This window comes from Calypte anna, chromosome 1, assembly GCF_003957555.1.
Source record: "Calypte anna isolate BGI_N300 chromosome 1, bCalAnn1_v1.p, whole genome shotgun sequence".
NCBI classification, from domain to species: domain Eukaryota; kingdom Metazoa; phylum Chordata; class Aves; order Apodiformes; family Trochilidae; genus Calypte; species Calypte anna.
Window position 1 is genome coordinate 30,995,199 of NC_044244.1, and position 20,124 is coordinate 31,015,322.

At 37.1% G+C, this 20,124-nt stretch overlaps 1 protein-coding gene across 3 annotated transcripts; it reads right to left on the minus strand.

The window, feature by feature from the left end:
* Nucleotides 1-5,091: 5,091 nt before the first annotated feature.
* RPAP3 (RNA polymerase II associated protein 3) lies at nt 5,092-20,049 on the minus strand. 3 transcript variants are annotated; one of them, XM_030462545.1, is made up of 17 exons: nt 19,838-20,049; nt 18,415-18,573; nt 17,712-17,852; nt 17,114-17,236; nt 16,250-16,377; nt 15,572-15,693; nt 15,130-15,200; nt 14,107-14,238; nt 12,592-12,719; nt 11,791-11,912; nt 11,319-11,389; nt 11,056-11,172; nt 9,439-9,650; nt 8,056-8,251; nt 6,947-7,044; nt 6,574-6,674; nt 5,092-5,579 (listed from the first exon to the last, which is right to left on the minus strand). In XM_030462545.1, exons 2-17 carry the CDS (start codon nt 18,565-18,567, stop codon nt 5,488-5,490), a joined length of 2,007 nt encoding a protein of 668 aa, XP_030318405.1. In that variant the 5' UTR covers nt 18,568-18,573; nt 19,838-20,049; the 3' UTR covers nt 5,092-5,487. The 3 variants fall into 3 exon arrangements, with proteins under 3 accessions (XP_030318405.1, XP_030318412.1, XP_030318419.1); XM_030462552.1 differs by having other exon boundaries at nt 6,570-6,674; nt 19,838-19,958; XM_030462559.1 differs by lacking the exon at nt 18,415-18,573 and having other exon boundaries at nt 19,838-19,958.
* Nucleotides 20,050-20,124: the final 75 nt, after the last annotated feature.

Genomic DNA, 20,124 nt, shown 5'->3' on the forward strand with positions numbered 1-20,124 from the left:
AGTACTTTTATCTAAATACTGTCTTTGAATTTTAGGACCGAAATGGAGTAGAGGCCTCAGCTTCTCAACCAGGCTCCAGCCACATCAGGCCCCACTTGCTGTGGTCTGTGATGATTTTCCTTACAGGCAGCAGTCACTCACTGCACCCAGGGGTGAGAGGAAGGGTTAGGGTTCTCTCAAGGTCAAATCAAGCCAAAGCTTGGCAATTGTGAACCAGTGCAATCTAATTCTCTCTCTTGTTTTGATATTAAAGTCTAACAGTGATAAAAATTTAAACAAAGATGTTCTCCTTTAGCTCAATTAACATGTGCAGATTTTGGGGTGAGAGATGCCAGCTCTACCAATCAATCAGACAAGCTTGTCCATAGATGAAAAATGAAGAAGAAAAAAGTATCACAGATCCGGCAGATTCAGAAGTATTTATTTCACATCCTCTCTTTGTTACAGATTGCATGGCAAATATTCCCTAAAATGTTTTTACCCATCTGCTGAAAACACACTCAAATTCTCACTCACATACTGCATTTAATAAGGTACAACCCTACAAAAAGATTAGCTTTTCTAATTTTCACAACCAGCAGAGTCCAAACATAAAATGCAAGGAACATCAAGGACAGAACTGGAGTCCTCAAAGCTCTTGTGCCACATGGTGTCACACAGAGGTTTATGTGTACAGAAGTAGCTCATTATTTCTTACTTCAACAATCTAAACCCCAGGCTACTTTAGAAAAAGCTGGCAGTATTTCTACTTCCCAATGCAGACTCTGGAGTACACTTGACTGAAGTCAGCAAAATGTTCCTGATTTTTCCAGAAGTGATAGCAATTCATTATAAACCAAGTTCAAGCACCACTTGTCAAACTGTGTACTCAGCCTGCTGTAGGCAGAAAAACACCAGATTTCAATTTCAGGAGTCATATAATATTCTCCCATCACAATCACAGCCAGACAAATCAATCATTTATCCCTTCTCTGCTTTTTGGTAATATTCATACAGACTGCTGCTTTTTTAGAGAGGAAGCTGACTCCAGGAACATGCCCAAAACAAACATGAAGTACACGAAGTCATTTCTGTAATACATATGAGAGAAAAAAATACTTTTTGTTATTTGTTTTTTCATTCCTTTGGTGTGTGCATGCGTTTCGTTTGTTTACTTGGGTTTTTTTGTGGGTTTCCTCACCTACAGTGATCTGGTACTAAGTTTATTGTGGCAGATCTGTTCAAGTATGCAGCCAGAAAAGAGAACTTTAATATTTACATTAATGTTCTGTAGAAATAGAACATTAATCTGTCCTATCTCATCAAGCATTAGGACATGAAATGCCTTTGTATACTCAGTTGCTGGTTAATGTAATGAGTATTTGTGCCTTGTAGTGTATTTCTTCCTTGAAAACACAGGCAGACTTACTTGGTATGAAGGAAAATGGAATCAAATTCATATTTTACCCTGCCACCTTAAATTTTATTGATGCAACAACTGTTGAAAGAGAGACTGGAAGGTCTGAAGATTAAGTCAAGAAAGAAAACACTACTTTCTGCTATTAAGAAAGCAAAAAATTCCAGTGTATCCAACCTGAACTTGGCAAACACTTGAGCAGGAAGCAAGGAGAGAACAACTCCCTTGCTTTCTATGCTGTACTTGCTGCATTTTATAAAGCAGTTTACACTGGAATATTCCTACAAAATGCAGTCCAAAGAAGCAGAGCTGCTGGAGGAGTTTTCAGAAACCAAGAACCTTGAGCAGAAGTTTTTTGAAAACTAAAATGAACCTCCAAATGACACCTCTAAAGGCTGAGCTGCTTTCAAATAATAACAGGAGGAGGGAGGCAGTGGCAAATACAATGTTCTGAACCTGATGGAAAGCAAAAAAATCACAGTGAAAAGGAAGACAAATTCAGCGAGAGGGAATCAGCACATGGTGACTGATGTAATGAGAAAGAGCTAGTGTAAATGTTTCATGTGGAATTGTACAAAGAAAAAGGAACAGAGATGCACAAAACCTACACAACTTTCCTGCTGCAACCGGGTTGAGCTGCATGCTTAAGAGATGTGACAACGGTGAGAAATACTATTTCACTGTTTATTACAAAAGTTGTATTTTCCCTATGCCTAAGCAGCAAAGAAGATAAGGTCAGATTAGTCACTAATGCAATTCCAGGTCCTTTGGCAGACCTGCACCTGCTAATATTAAATGAAGACTAGATTCAAACATAGAATGTGTGCCTGAGAGGTTAGGCTCATTTCCTGTTCTCTCAGGGATAACCAATAAAAAAAGATTTGCAGAGCAATTTTGTCCTCTGAATAGCACAACCCTTAGAAATATACCTTAAGGATGTTACTAAAGCATCATGCAAAGACAGCAGTGATGCAGTGCTGTTCAGAACATAATTGGTGCTGTAAGATCAGAGAAAGATAAAATAATGTGATTGACAGCTGCTACAAAAGCTACAGGGTGAATCTTACCTGGGGAGAAGTGAGTCAACAATTGTGTAGCCCTATCGTTTTAAGGCTCTCCTTGCTATTAAAAAACCCCCAAAACCTAGTGGCAGAAGAGCCTCCTTCACTTACAGTTGCCATCAGATAGGATATGGTGGGAGAGAAAGAGGATTTAATGTGTATTTAATGCCCTAAATTCTTACTTTCTAAGACAGACAGAGAAATTTAAAGCTACCTGGACATTACAACACCTGAACACAGCTTTGAAAGCTTCATGCACTTAGTCTTCTCTTTTTTCTCTGTTCTAATACTTCTCTGTAAGGTTTCATGGGAGGAAAAATTTGATAGCAGATGAGGGCACAGCTCTTAGCAGTTCCCAAAGAAATGATAACAAGTCCAAATTATGCCAATGGAAACAAAAGATAGCAAGTGTAAAAAGGGACTAACCTGACTGACAAAGAGCTCTTCAATCATCCCAGAAGAGTAAAACATATAAATAATGGAAATGCAAACAGATTGTTTCCTAATTATTAAGTAGGAGCAACAAGAGAACACAGGCACCACATGAGGACCAAAAGAAGCAAGCAAAACAAGCAGCAGTTGACAAGAGAAGAGGTTACTCTATAAGTACACCTGAATTAAATGAAAAAAAACCAAGGTAAGTGTTAGTTATGCAGATGGTAGAAAAACAACTGACAGCTGACCTTAGAAATTAACTCTTGGAAAGCTGTTTTCAGTATTGCCTTGTGAGGGCAACTACATTCACACGAAAGATCTCTGCCTTGTAAAGGAAGCAATTAGGTTAGAATATTAAGTTTCCTGAAGCTCAGTGTTCACAACAGGGATATAACCATTCAGCAGGTGCTGGATTTAAAAAGGAAAAAACAAAACAAAACAAAAATCCCTTTCTCTCCCTAAAAAGAATTCTTGACTTACTACAGATCAATGAAATTTCTCCATGTTTCATTAAACTCTCAGAGATTCGGCAATCTAACAATTTAGAAGGGAAAAATGCTGCCATCTCCTGGAACAAGTGAAGATAGCAGTTCTCTGAATGCCAGCATTCTGCTCTCCATCTTGCGCTGAAAAGTAACCTCAGAGACTCAGCAAGTCATCATCAGATGTTGCATCTAGAAATAACAAGCAAAAGGCTAAAACATAATGCCACTTGAAAGATAAATCCTGGTGGCCTAAGTTCAGCAGCAACAGGAATGAAGTCCACTCATCCTCCCCACCCAATTCTACCTGCTTGAACAGCTTCCTCTCAGTCAGCCATGTACAAATCTTCAACAGAAATCTCTGTAAAAGCAAGAGTGGGAGCAGAAACCAAATATTCTTATTCTTATTCTCATTAAAAACATAGCAGACCAGATGAAGTGGAGTTTATAGGGGACTGCTGCTCTTCAGCTTTCAAAGCCTTCCACTATAATCTTACTTTTACCATCAAGAACAGGTATTACAATCACCCATTTTCATCAAACAGCCTTCAAGAAGCATCTCTACTCCAGGCTTAATAACTTTTAGGAGTCTGTAAGAAAGTATTCTGTCTACAAAGGTGTGTAAAGTTACTTTGGTTACTTCAAGTAACTTGGGACACAGTAATTGTTCACCTTGTATCCACGTTGTGGATAAGCTACAGTGTTATTGAAGGCTCTCCTATTTCCTCACTAACCCTGGCTATTCTCCTAGTGTTCTATTTTAGGGCTTATAGGAAGCTACCCAAGGGCTCTAGTGCTCCATTCATCACAGCTGCTATCCAGCCCTAAGACATAGCTCAGTGGCTTTTTTTTTTTTTTTTAACCAGATTATATCTGAACTAGGATTTCAGAGAGCTGCAAATATTTTAATATTAATTTTCTGATACTGACTACATAAGATGATAGCATTCATAACTTTTCCTATTAGGCCATCTTGAAAAGTATTTTTGAATGCAATAGCTGTTAATCATTCCTCTTAAAAAACCTGTAACTACCAAAACAGAAGCATTGATGTCAGAAGGCTTCTGTAAGCAAGAGAAGAATCAGTAAAGCACAAGGGCTGCACAAAAGCAAGTCGACAGAGTATTAGTTTCAGCATAGGAAAGATATAAGGGTCAGGCTTAGAGACACAAGCAAATTTTTAGACACCACTATTTGGATATTACAGGGAAATCTTAAAGTACACTTGACAAGTGCTATTATTTATTTCTTCTGGTCATGTGAGCAGTGTAACTTATTAGGCCTACCACTATTTCTTATCTAAGAACTTCAGGTGATTGCTCACTTTGATTTTCTTCATACTGCAAAGTTATTCTGCTTAGCTTTGTGAGGCTTCTTAAAGGCTTTACCTGGTTACAAACTGATCTAAGAGAAGTTTCATCAGAATATTTTAGAAGTGCTCTGCAAAGAAGACAAATTGTGGTTTTCCCTATACTTTTAGTTCAGTTCTAAAGTGTTTGGTTTCTTTGGCCATTCACTTGAGGTTTGCAGGAATATCTCAGCTGTCAATGCTAAAACTCAGCTTTTCAGTTAACTCAAGTAAAAGAATTCTGGAATTTTTTGGCCATTGTATCTAAGGTTCACTTTGCATTTATCATGTTGTGATGTGGCGTATCCTTAAAGAAGAGTGATTTAGGCACCTTAATAAAACCAAAGCTACTCCTTAAAAACTCAAGAATCTTCAAGATTCAGTTTATTTTCTAAAATAAAAACCATGCACATTGTAATATACACAATTTGATTCTTACCAAATACATGTATAAATTTATTCTTTTCTTTTAATAAAGATCTCTATCTACAATCCTAATCCTGAATGCCAATCTGCCCAATTATTTTTTTAGGCTAACAGATTTCTGCAAAGAAAATGTAAGCCTGTATTGTTTCAGGTGCTGGAAAGCAAATGTACCTGCAGCACTAGATAGAAATCTCTTCAGGCACTTGCCATTTGGCTAAACCAAGTTTAACAGTTTCATACTTATACAAAAGCAACAAAACTCCAGTCTTCATAAGCTTCTTCAACTGATTTCCACATGGAAGAAGTACAGAACCAGAAATTTACACATCAGTTGTCTCACTAAGAGAAAATGCCATATTTCTTCTTCAATTCTTCAACAGAAGCATCTTTCAGTCCCATGTGGTTCACATGATTGAACAATACCTGTGTCACTGTAAAAGAAAATCCCAACACTAACTGTTATCTTTGTTATTCACACTCTTAAAAGGAATTAGCTCAATTTTTTCCTCAGGGAGAGTACGGGTTGGAATAGATAGCTCAAATGCAAGTAAAGCTTTAGAATTACTGAAAGGATGAAAAAAAACAGCAAAGGGAAGCTCTCACTTTGTTTTGATGCCCACAGGCTGCCTAACAACACTTGCTTAAACAGCTATATAATCCCTAGAACAGTTTTATTTTACTTACTATCTTGACATTAGGTCATTAAATGGAGAACAAAGAAGTTAATGCCAGATAAAGCTTACATCAGGTTAAAGGCATGAATGAAATTCATGAGAGCAACTTACTTGCACTTCAGTAAGTAAAACATAAGGCCTTTTCTTTTAAGGAGATTGCAATATGAAAAATTTGAATGTGTGATATTATTATTAGTTATTACTGAGACTCATCTATAGATAGTAAATCTGACATTATTTGATCTAAGAGAAATGTCTTGCTTTTAACTAATTTAAGTGATGTTTCAACAACAGGTCAGAGGACCGGGCCGAGGAGTTTAGAGACATCTGGATTCTTTTTACCAACAATAAAGTTGGGATTGCCACGAAATGGATGTAAATTGTGGAAACTGTGTCATTTGGATACCTTGCATCTCAGATTTAAGCTTTCATACAAACTCATTACTTTGTACAAACTGAAATGCCAGAGCAGTTTACCTTATCAGTCTAATATGCTGTGATATCACTGATAAAACCAAGGGAATTTAGCTGTATTTTTCATGTCTTAACAATTAATAAGGGATCAAAAGATTAAGAAAAATTACATGACACTCATATCAACTTCTAAAACAACAAGCTAGAAAACAAATTAATCTTAATTGATTTTTACACAGAATAACTAATGGGAACAGCACTAAGTTGGAACTATTTCTTCCTAGATTCCACAGTATCACAGATTAAGTTTAAAAAGACATTACACCAAATTACTTACTTTTTTTCTCTGAGCCTGACATAAACATTACTGCCATATCAAATCTTTTCAATTCAGACAGCCTCTGGAGGATTTCAAGGATGAGCAATGGATCCTCTTTCCTGAAGAATATTATGACAAATATAAAAATAATTACTGTTGATTAGAAAGATACAGTAGCTGCAAGCAATATTAAAGACTTCAGGAAAAAGAAATTAAAAGACCAATGTAACTATCTTCTCTCTCCCTTGTATTCCCTGCCTCTCTCATCTTTCCTGTTCCTTCTTCCACCCACGAAGCAAAACGTTAGCATCCAGAGATCTTTATGCAAATATCATTATTATACAGAGCAAAAAGAAAAAAAAAAAACAAAAAACCAAGGAGTTAAACTTACTCAATGTAGAAATCATGTAGGATTTTCAGTATCTGGATAAACAAGTCTGGATCTAAGGATTTCTGGAACAGTTTTGGATAAAGCGAAGGCTCTATTTGCTTTGGAAAAAATAAAAAAGGGTAATTTTTAGTAAAAAAAATGTAGGTGAGTCATGAGAATTAGAAATATGTTTTTATAATGTCTTTGGACCACTATGTGTATGAAAACAACCAAATAAAAAACCAATGAAGTATTTTATGTTGAATATTTTTTTTTATTATGATGACTACTAAATTCTATTTAAAAATAATTTTAAGCATTTATTTTGCAAAACACATACAAGCATAATTACACTGAAATGTTTGAAGCATTTGTTCAGTTTAAAGAGATAAGAACATTGCTATGTCTAATTATTCTACAATCATTCCATTATTGCCTTATGAATATATATGTGTATACACACATATATATATATATATATATGGGCAATGGGCACAAGCTCCTCTTGGTGAGATTCTGCTTGAACATGAAGAGGAAAATTTTTTACTGTGAGGACAGTCAGACACTGGAATGGTCTCCCAGGGGAAGTGGTGGATTCCCCCACGTTTGAAAGTTTTAAGTGTCAGCTTGACAGGGTGCTGAGACATCTCACATGAACAATATTATTGGAAGGGTTGGACCAGATGATCCTTGAGGTCCCTTCCAACCTGACATGTTAGGATTCTATTAATTTGAAAAATTAGAATATAACATGGTTGCTAATGTTAATTTAAGGCTTTAAAAAATCTTTTTAACCATGGAATGGTTAGAGTTGGAAGGGACCTTAAAGAACATCTAGCCTATCCCCCCTGCATGAGCAGGGACACATCCCACTAGAGGGCCTATGTCTGAAAGAAAAGTCCTGCATAGACCTTACTCAAAGTGAGGTTGAGTGAAAACTCAGGCATGCAAGGAGGAACACTCCAATTTAAATCAACCAGTTAGTATTATGTGAGAGCAATTAAAGAAAGGTACTGCTGTACAACGTTAAGACACTCTAAACATAGCTACCCTTTCCACCTAAGTTTGTGGTGTTCAGTATCACCTGAAGAAACTGTCCAAGCACTGTCAATGAATACTGTGTTTCGTACCTTCAAGTACAAGTACATATTTTCTGGACAGTCTTTCAATTTCCTGAAGTCAGACTCAAGCTGGAAAGAATTTGAAGGAATGGCAGGGACTGGAGAAGCAGAGCTAAAAGATCCTTTGATTTCTTTTTCTCTCTGGTTGTTCACAGGGGAAGATGGATGCAACACTGATGAAATTCCTTTCACACTAGCAGGAAGCCTGCAGAGAGATTTTTGAAATGTATAATCAAGAAAATATTTAAAGAAATCCTATGCTGAGACTTAACTGAAGGTCTTTTAATTCACTAAAAAGCTAAAATGCTATAATTCTGTTAAAATTATGTATCTTAATTTAAGCAGGTGTCTAAAAAAACAACAACAAAAAAAACTTCTCAAGTAACAGAGGCTTTATATTTGATTCATGTTTTCTATTAAAAAAAGCCCCACACCTGCATATACTGACAAGTATTTCTTTGGTATTTCTTTCTCTACTTTGTTTCTGGAAAAAACTGTACAGATTGCTACCATGTACAGCTGCAAAGAAAAATTATTTTCTGCAATTTCATGCTGCAAAAAACCATCCAAGTCAAATGAACAAACCACTTTCAACACTGATTACAGTGGAGCTATTTTTTGTTGTCTAATATGTCATTTAAGTTGTTTCAGAAGTTTATAAAATGTTTAAGAAATACACTTTTTACTTCAAAACTTCACAGCAAATCCATCTTACTGAGTTGGAAAAGGCAGGTGTGGGAGGGTGTTTCTCATAGAAATTTTTCAATCAGAATTCTAAATGGATTTACTATTAAAAGAATGAGACTCTGCTGATATATATAGAGCTTGCTTAAGAAGACAAGAAGTAAAGTTCCAACATTTGGCAGAAATGAAGTTAGGACAGTGGTTTCTATACTTCAGCCTCCTTTCAGCCAGCCACAGCTGAATTTGCCTGGCTAACACAGTGGGACTTGGGAACTTTTAGCAAATTTGAAGCTATCAGCTGCCTGATTGGCAGAAAGAGTGCTGATGCTACCATCTCTTCCTTTTCTCTCACACAACTGGTGTGCAAAAAATGTTTTAACCCTGCTCAAAATTCAGTCTAAAATATGACAAATAAAAATCACAGCTAGGGAAGATGAAGTGCACAAAGAAACTATGACATGCAGGAAAAGATTATGAATTTATTCATATTTGAAATGTAAGAACGAGACTAATTTTCCATCTGACATGAAACAGATTGTCTCAACCACTACATGATCAAAGAGGCAAAATTATAAGAAGTATCATTTATTTCACTACTTTGTTTTTAATTCAAATTCTCCAAATATGTTTGATACATCAAAAAAATGCAGAATATTCTGAAAACTAATATTAATTTTAGAAAAAGAGCATCAGAATTTTTATACTTACTGTAATGGTGATGTATCACTGATTTCTTCTATTTTCAAGTGCTTTGCTTTTGGAATGTCCATTGCAGTCAAATGATCATCCTGATCTAGGTTCTCCGTTGCTTTGGCACTCATGGAATTCCTCAAGTTACTGACTGAAGAAGCAGTGCTGGGAAAATCACTATTTGGTGGGTCACCATCAATTTCTTCAATAGGTATTCTTTGCAAAGGTGTCTAAACAGAATACATACCTCAATGTCATGTGTGTAGCCTCAACACCAGTGTATATACAGGGTCCAAATAAACAGCTGTGTTTAATTTTAAATAACCTCATGATAACCAGTTTCATCTGTAGTGCTGCACATGGAAGATACTTTCAGTGAAGATAAATGGTAAAAAAGGACACTTTGTGACCTTGTGTGGGAAGCCTTATACGATCATTTTACTGTTTAACCCTCATAAACCTTAGTATCTGTATTCTAGAGGATCTGCATTCTGCTTTTTCAGTAATAATAAATAAAAAAGAATTTTTTTTCCCCTTCTAAGGTTGAATGGGCAAGGAATACCATATATTTTGACCGACATGGTCAAGCCCTGTAATTTAGCTAAACAAGTCATCATCCAGTAATATAGGCCTTACCCCTAACCTCTTTAAATTTTGAGGTGATAAATATCTGTAACTGAGCCCTGCTGACTGGCCAAGTTACATATATCATAAAGCAATTAATTCTACCATGGGAAGACACACTAACTAAAATTATTCAGCTTGCTTAATCTCTGCATGATCACCATTACTTTTGACCATCACCTAGCACCACTTTCACAGGTCTTGTAAGAAGCACCATTTAGTGAGGGGGAGGAAAAACAAAAAAAAAAAAAAAAAAAAAAGTCCTGAACATGAACATAATGTATATTGTTCCAGAAATACAGATGCAAGGAAACCTGGTATTACTCTCTGGATTACCATATATTTGTTGTATGTAATTCATTAATCTCACTATAACCAGAGTACAAAAATATTGCTTTCTGAAAACCAATATCCAGCTATTCAGGACAGCCATGTTATCTGTGCTCAAGAGGAGCAGAAAGTGAGTTTGTGCACCAAAAACATAGTTTAGACTTCAATTAAGACACTGGGCTGAGACTGATCTTTTAGTACACAAGGTTCTTGCACATGCAGAACTGAACACAGACAGGCAGTGATCTGCATGAGAGCAAAAATATGAAGTTTTTTTGAGAATTATAGAATCATAGAATGGTTTGGGTTGGAAGGGACCTTAAAGATCATCCTCTTCCAACCCCCCTGCATGGGCAGGGACACCTCCCACCAGACCAGGTTGCTCATGGCCCCATCCAACCTGGCCTTGAACACTTCCAGGGAGGGGGCAGCCACAACACCCTTGGGCAACCTGTGCCAGTGCCTCACCATCCTCACATGAAAGAATTTCTTCCTAATGTCTAACCTAAATCTCCCCTCTTCAAATTGTTCGTGAAAATTACCAAACCTCTCAATTTTCAGTTTTCCACAGGCAAGTTGTGTCTATTTCACAGACACATAAGTAAGCAATAAGTGGATTTTAACTTTAAGCTCTACTTTAGTGTCATTATAGAAAGAAATTAAAAAACCAAAACAACTTACTGTAAATTTCAGGTTCAATGGATTAGTAGTGACTTTCACTATATTTTTAATTTCTGATTCTTTTATCAGAACTGCAGGATATTCTTGATGAGTCTGCTGTTCTTTCTCAGCTAATTCCTGAAAAAAATAGTAGAGTTGTCCAAAAGATCAGAATTTTGAGAAATAACTTTAAGCTATGTTAAAAATGATGTAATAGAGAATGAAAATATTCTATTACTATCAGCTTACAAAAAAAAAAACCCCAAAACTGCAAGTATACATACATTCTTTATTTTAGCGAGTTCATTTATTGCTTGTTTATTTCCAGGTTCCAGCTTCAGAACAGCTTCAAAATCTGAGTGAAAACCACAAAAAGTGTAGATACTTCGAGTTAAAAAGTACTCCTGGCAAACTTTTCAATATACTACTTTTCCTTTTATGGTTCTAAAATAATTAGGGGCAGATAAGCCATCCTAATGCTTATATCATGATATAGCTTTTAAACACATTTTTCAAACAACTCTTAGATTTATCATAAGCAAAAATAAATTTGTTTTCAAATAAAACTGTCTTCTGATCATGTGAGGAACAACAAAAAGGCTTTATACACAATAAAGCCCCACAGATCTTAACTTTTGCATTGATAACCTCAATTAGTCAATTTAATTGACTTACTTGCTATTAGAAGATTAAAAAAATGATAATCAGGATGTCTTTGTACTCATCTATCACACTGAGGCTAATTCGAAGTCATACCTTGTATAGCTTCTTTCAGCTTTCCAAGAGCAACTCTGGCAGCTCCTCTTCTGGCAAAGGCTTTGGAATAGGAAGCATCTAAGAGCAGAGCTTGTGTACAGTCATTTTCTGCCTCTTCATATCTCAGCAAAAGAGTAGTAAAAAATTAACAATCATTTTCAAGAGGCATTTTTCAACTGAAAAGATTGAGCTTCTGAAACAACTAAAACGTAAAGACCTATCTTATTTACCTATATAGATATAAATACACAAAGCTAAATTAACATTTAATATTTCTCAGCACCTTGAAATCTAAGTCAAATTTTTTGATATCTCATGGCACACTGCTGTCTCTTTTTATGATCACAGAGAAATCCTCTTCCTCTGTGAAAATAAACCCTTAGAGACTGCCAGAGTACAGTCCACTTTACACACTGCATAGCCTTAGAATGAAAATTGGCATCATACCTTTCGCCCTTAACTATTTCAGAAATAGTGAACTTCAAAAATGGTCACGTGGAACTTCTCTCAATTGCTAGAATGTATGCATTTCCTTCTGATACTGGTTAACTTCTAGAAAGTTTAATTAAAGAAATAAACTACACACACATGCCTCGAGTAGTGGAGTTAAAGACAAGTATTTTAAAAGATAAGTTTCCAGAAAAAGCTTCTCTTCATTCCCTCTGAAGCCAGAAGTTATAATCTACTTCATTTTACAGTGTAACATTTAGTAACTGAATGGGTTTTACAGTAAAAAAAATACGGAAAACTTTGGGCAGGAATTAAGGAAATAAACATCACACCATACACAATGCTACTTACTTCTCAATCTTTAGATAGGCCATGGCTCTGTTAGCTGGGAGAAGTGCATTGGTGCCATCTGCTTCTATACCACGGGTATAACATTCTATTGCAGTCTCATACTTCCCTTCTTTGAAATAACCATTACCCTGTAACATTTACATTAGAAGAAATAGTGTTAAAAAGATCAAGTGCAATGAGCTGTTCTTATCCTTTTTAATAGAGAGGGTCAAAATAACAAGAAGGTGCATTGCATACAACACCCACATCAGGGCAGATACTTATGGCATATTTCTTCATATCCAAGCTTGGACGTAAACTACAAAAAAAACCTTAACTTTTTCTAGTTCAATATTGAAAAAAATAAAATTGATAACTGTATAGCTTAACCTTAGACTTAAATCTGTAACTTGTGATTTATCCTTATGCTTGATATGCAGGACAAGTCACATTCTTCTTACGGAATTTAAACACAAGCTGATGACAGCTGAACCTTTACAATTCCCCTTTCAAAACAATTTTCTGTGCTGCTCAGACCTGTCTTTGACTTGCTACATTCATGAAACTGTTATCCTCAAATATTATGGGGGCCCAAATGTTGCCATTATTTTTTAATTAATGATCCATAAAAAAACAACTTTTGTTTGTTTTCAAGAGAATAAATTTAACTTTTGCTTCTTTGTACTAATATAAAGCCATGTGCTCTGTTTACTACTACTCTACTCACTGTCAAAAAAGCAAAATTCAGACTTGACAGATCTATGATCCATGTTGTGAGGAACAGGCCCACAGTGAGTCAACTCTGCTACCAATGAAGTATTGCACTACACAAAAATTTCTGTTCTGTGACCTCTTCAAACTTTTGTTCCTTTTACCTACTTAATGTATGCTTTCATCCCTTTCCTACTAATTACCTCTTACAACCAGTACAGCAAAGCTGGATATTGATGAAAAGTCAGAAGTTAAACAGCTAGGTAAAAGAACACATGGAAAATTATGTTTTAGTTGATGATGTTATTTCTTAATTGCAACAATGGGGAGAGGGAGAAATCAATAAACTCAATGAGTCATGACAATATATCCAGAAATAAATTTTTGTCATCAGTGATGCCTGCACTCCCTGAAGCCCTTTTAAAGCTCCTTTCCATCATGTAATCAGAAGTTTGAAAACACAAAGAACAGTCCACAACTCTACCTGGACAAGCAGACATCAAAATGCATGAAATGCTGGACCTATGGAATCTTTTTAAAGTGCAGCTCAACTTCTACCTATTTTACTACATATTTGAAAAACAACACATACAATTTGGGCTTTAAAAGCTACCTTGTGTAATTATTCCTTCAGGATTGTCCAGACAGAACTCATTGTTCCCCTCTCTATAGAGCCCAAAATGGGAAAAAATTAAGGTTGCATCAAGGCCAATGTATTTATGAAGTTCAAGACAGTATCAGGTTTAAATGTACTCATCTTGAGCAGCACAATGCAATACTTTTTTTCTCTAGTTCTCTCCTGTTCCACCAGAACCTGTGACTTACCAGATCTTTTTCTGTAATAGCCTTCTGCTTGAGCTGCTGGACTTCAATGCGCTTCTTCTCTTCATCTGTTAATCCTGGTCTGACTGCACCTTCAGACTCTTTCTGTTCTGAAGTTTCTCTTGATGACAGAGCCTGCAGAGATGTAATTTTTTTTCTTTAATAAGTATTTCCCCCAATTGCAGATTTTCAGAACATAGATTAGGATAAATACCAAACTTTTAAGATGCAAAAATCTGCAAAAATCACATTTTAAAAGAAGTGCCTGTGTTGTAAATTGAACTCAAACAGAAGAGAGAATTCTTAACTCTTCCTGACAATGTATTTCTCTGAGGGGCTGTGAGTGAGAGTATTACTTGGTATACAGTAAGTATGTAATTCCTGAAGCACAATATAAAACAACACACAGAACCTGTATATTCATAGTCCACAACTCATTTATTGCTTCAGTTACTGGAAAATTTGAGTCTTTACTCTGAAAATAATTTTTTCAAGCACTTTCAAGACTACAGTTGAAGAGGTATGAGCATACTCATACAGTAATTACAGGTAAGTTTATGTTTATTAAGGCCATTACAATCAACATTCTCCCCCTGTCATGAAAGGGATCAGACTTGCAGTAGAGTATTATGTTTTTCTAGGCTTAAACCCACTTTTTGGTTTGTCAGACCACAATAATCAGAAGTCCTACAAGCAGGCTTCTCTCTAATACATAGAACTATCTTGTACCAAAATACTAAGCGTGACTGAAAAAAAGCCATTAATACAGAAGGCAGAAAAAAATCAGAGGGAACATTTTTTAAAAAACCAGATGTTAGTGCACAGATCCAGTCTCAGTTTGCTAATCCAGCATTACACTGATTCTTGCATACATGCCAGTTAATCCAGAAGAAACTCAATTACAGACTGCGACCTCAGTGAACCTCAACTGCCAGAAAAAACATGAGATGTTAAGTTCTTGTTTTAAATAGAAGTTCATGCAGATATTAATTGAGCAGGGTGTATTAATTTTATTAGACTTATTACCTGATTAATTTTCTTCAGTTCACTTTTTGCTTCAAAGTTGTTTGCATCCAGCTCTAAAACTTTTTCATAATCTATCAAAAGATCAGAAAACAACGTTTCAGGTAGGAACTATGGGCTAGTAACCAGAGTATAATATAAAAGCATTCTTCTGAGATAACCCTGTTGTGCATTTACCTAAAAAGCCCAAGACATTATAAAGAGCAGACTACCCCAAAACATTTAAAGCTGAATCATTCTACAAGTTCTAATACCTACAGTAACGACTTAGACTTGCTGCTTGAATTTTACCTTGCCAGAAGTACATGTGACATGGCATTTCCTTTCTTTGTTTACAGGAAAGGAAATATAAACCCCTACTAAATAAAAATACCACGCAAGCTTTAATCAAGCAGAGATGAACAGTTCGTATGTATTTTAAGGAAGGGATTGAAAAAAGACACACCTTCTTTAGCACCCTGAAGATTTTTCAAAGCAAAACGAGCAGCTCCTCTTCTGGCATAAGCCTTTGTGTAATTTTTATCTAAAGCAAGCGCTAAATTGCAGTCAGATTCTGCAACAGAAAATCTATGAAAAACATTACTGAATTAGTTTGGACACATCTAGGTGGCAAACCCAAAACTTCAGCAAGTTAACTTACTCTGAAGCTTTACGGTTTCTCTTTAGAAAGGAAATTTTACATGCTTCAGAAGGGGCACAGAACAAGTATTTAACATTCCTCAATTCAGAACACATTAAAGAGGAAAATAGGAAAACAATTTCTACTGCAACAGAAAAAATTACAAACTTTCTTCCCCTGAAATAAATTAAAGTCATAGAAATAGAGCTCACAGAAAGGCAAATTATATACTGCACTTTGCACTATTTTTTTAAAGTATTACACTGTAAAACATAAGACAGTGAATTTTCAGCATGAAAGAAGAGGAGAAAACCCACCAAACTACAAGATTTCTTACCTTGGCAATTCCTATTTTACTTTGAAACAGCAAAGCAGATTGCAACAATAACACAGACTGTACTGTACAATGATGAACAATATGATCAAGCTTAAGATTGGACAAAAAAAGTGAAGGTAGCATTCAAAAGAAAAAAAAAATTACAGATTGAGCAATACAAGCCTTACTTTTTCATTCTATAAAAAGCTGATGCTCTGTTTGTGGGCAATACTGGATTGTATGGATCAGAATGCATCCCTCTAGTGTAGCATTTTATAGCTTCATCAAAGTTCCCTTGTTTAAAGTAATTATTACCCTGTGATTAGAAGAAAGTCTTATTAGCAAATTACTGTTCATTGACACACACATTGCTAATTTTTGGCATAAAAGTTCAAAGTTTGTATTATAGATTATTCAAAGATTTTTGTTTCTCATCTCTCCCAAAGTATTGCTTTACTGTGAAACCTTTCTTTTAACTAAATTTTTCTAAATATCCCATATTAAACATTTCTAATGATTCTGTGTAATAAGATGGTTTCATAACATACTGACTCTCAATAACTGTAGGTCATTTCCAGAAATCTGTAACAAGCACACACATAGTTGCTTAAGTTGCTATAAAGAATTATTAAGGGTTTTATTACTGGGGTGGGTTTGGTACCTAGGTTGGGTAACTTGGATCTCAAAGGTAAACACTCTCATTTCTGTCTCATTTGGGAAACAACTTTTGCCTTCAACTGCTTCACTGAAACCAAGATGGTAATGGTCAAAGACATCTACATTTCTGAGCACAGACTGCACATCTGTGTGCACATCAGCAAATTTCTACAGCAGCAGGGAAAAGTCAGATGTCATCCATGCAGACAACTAAAAAGCCCTAAGTAACTCTGCTGAAGAAAAGTATGGACTGACAGTTAGGTGACTGTTAACAAAGGAGTTTCTCAGAACTAAAGACATTGCCACACAACTAACTTAGCCTAGTGCAGATTGTTAATAATAATATTATGCTGAAATGACCCCAATATCGAGTAAAACAGTTATAATTCTATAACCTTTTCCTTCTCTGCAAGAGCTTTTTCTGCATCTATACGGATTCCATCTTCCTCAGAGTCTGATTCTGGAGATACAGAATCATGAGTACTATCTTCTTTATCAAGTTCTTCAAGTATTTTATCCTGGAATCAGAAAAAAATAAATTATTTTCATTAAAACCTGACAATACAAAATAAATCAAGCAAGACTTTAGTAGAATTAGTAGCGCATTTTTAAAAGTCTCCATTGCTTAAACTCTCTTTACCAAGGAATATTCCACCCTTCAAAAATAAGAGATCTACCCTCTAATACTGCTATCTGGGTTTATTACAACTATGACCTTTTAACAGATCTATCATTAAACCAATTTTTTTTCCTTGAAGTCAAATTCAATCTGCTGGATGAGAGCACAGTCAATGGAAAATTAGTATTCCTCAATATTCCAGATTTTAAACACATAAGACTTTTTGGAAGAAAGTTACTTCCTACATTCACACAATACCCAGCACAGTGACACGGTGATATGTGGACTGAACTTTCTGCACTGTAAGAAAAATCTTATTAAAGGCAGATTCAACTGGGAACAAGACTAAGTTAATAAGCAAATATCTGACTCACCACATCAAGTTTTCCCCATGCTTCATAATCGTAAGACTTGATCTTGTTTTTCTTATTTTCCTCAGTGGTTATCTTTGAAGGGACTTTACTTTTGCTTTTCTTCTTTTTCTTGAAAGCCTTGTTTCGAATCGGTGGCAAATTCTAAATTGAATTAAGTAGTTTACTATAAAACAGATGTCTAAAAGTCCCTTGTATTGAAGAATCTATAGCATATCTAGATATAGTATCTGTATCTACTGGCTAGTTTTGTTTTAGAAATCCATTCAGCAAACTCTTCTCAGGAACTCTATGAAACCATTAAGGATGGCAAGTATAAATCTTCCAGTATAATAGCAAATATTATGTGTATGATACAAAGTTAAGTTTTAGAAGACAGCTCTCTATAGAGTATCACACCAATACATTAAAAGTCAGCACTAATACCGATGCTGCAAACAGAAATATTCTCCTAGATCTATCTGGAACTGATTAAAAATTTACTGGTCTCAACACCTCCAGAGGCTACTGCTCCATAGCTCTGTTAGAGGAACAGTTTACAGAGGAATCTTTGGGCTGCTTCAGACAAGGAACAGATCAACTCCTACCTTCAATCTGGCATTTTAAGTCAATGTGTAATTTTGCTGAAGCAAAAAATCAATTACTATAAACAGTATCACATTATGAATAGCTGAGTTAGCACTGACACTGGAATTGTGATTTTTACCTCTTCTGGGACACCACTCTGTTTCCTTAATTCAGAATCCACTTCTTTAATATCTTTTTCCCAGCTCTCCAATTCTCTCATAAAATCCTGCAGCTCTTCAGCATTTTGCTTCATGTGCAGCTGTAGTTCTAGTGCTTTATTTGGTGAACTCATTGTAATCTGCCAAATTTTAAAGAAAAAACTTTTCTAAAAAGAACTTGAAAATATGTATTGAAGGTATCTAGCTTCCTGAAGTCTGACTTAGCTGCACAACAGGCTTCCCAATGGCACATCAGGAACATTACATAGTAAGAGACTAAGAAGAAACACAATTTCAACATCTTTGAAAAAATTATGAGAACCATGTTATTTAGATAAAGCAATATCTATCAGAACAAACCGTCATGTTTTCTTGACTAATTGAAAGGCAAAGAACTCAATAAATCGAGGATAACCCTGAAAGTGGGAAAAATTTCAAAACATTTCTGCAGCATTTCCCAGATGACAGAAAGATGAAAAATTTGACACTACTTGAGGCCATTTCCTCTTGTGCTATATCTTGTTCCTTGGGAAAAGAGGCCAACAGTCACCTCCCTAGAACCTTCTTTCAGATGGCTGTAGGGTTTCCCCTTTCAGCCTCCTTTTCTCCAGGCTTAGCAACCTCAGTTCCCTCAACCTCTCCTCCCAGGATTCGTTCTCCACACCCTTTCCCACCTTTGCTGCCCTTCTCTGAACACATCCAGCACCCCAGTATCCTTCTTGTAGTGACGAGTTCAAAACTGAACAGCCTTCGATATGCAGTCCCACCAATGATGAGTACAGGTGGGCAATCACTTCCTTACTTCTGCTGGCCACACTGTTTCTGACACAAGTCAGGATGCTGTTGGCCTCTACATCCATGCGGAGTACAGGGGCAGCTGTTAATTCAGTCAGTTAATTCCATGAAACGTGTGCATGGACACACCAAATATTCCCCAAAGCCTAGCATAACAAGGCCAAGTACCTAGAACAAGGCGCTTCAAAAGACGCACCAAACTACACTGTGACCTCTTGGAATTTGTTTTCCTCGCCCGCCCGGCTCCTAAGCCCTCTCAGGCAGTCTCCGTGTGACCCTCAGCGACTCCTTTGCTCCACCCAACACCCCAGGGCTGCCTCGTCCCAGGTCCAGCCGGCACCCAGCGGCACCTCAGGCCCGCTCCGGCCCCGAGGCCTCGCCGCAGGAGGCTCAAGCCCTCATGGAAAAGGCCGCCGAGGCAAAGCCGGTGCCGTCTGAGCTGCGGCACAGAATGACACAAACGCGGCCCTGCAGCGTGGGCTCCCCCTCGCCTCCCCTCTCCGAGAGGCCGGGCTGGCTAGCGCGGAGGCGGCACCGGGACGACTGCGCCACGGGACGGGTCGGAGCCGCACATCCCGTTCGCCTCATCCCTCCCCGCCGTGGTCTCACCTGCGCCGGATCCCGCCTCTTGCCGCCACCGTCGCCGCACGCCCTCCCGACACGGCCGAGCCGCCTCCCGGAATGCAGCGCGGGCCCGCGGCCCCACCACGGGACACTCCCCGAGGCCAGGCGGCCCCACAGCAGCAGCGGCGACAGGGGCGGGGGCAAACACAGCCGGCGCTGGGGCAGACAGCGCCTGCGCTCCGCCCCGCTTCGCCGTACGGCTCGCCCACCGCTGCCTTCCGCCCCGCCTGGCCCTGCCCCCGCCGCCTGACGTCGAGGGGAGCTGGCCAGGC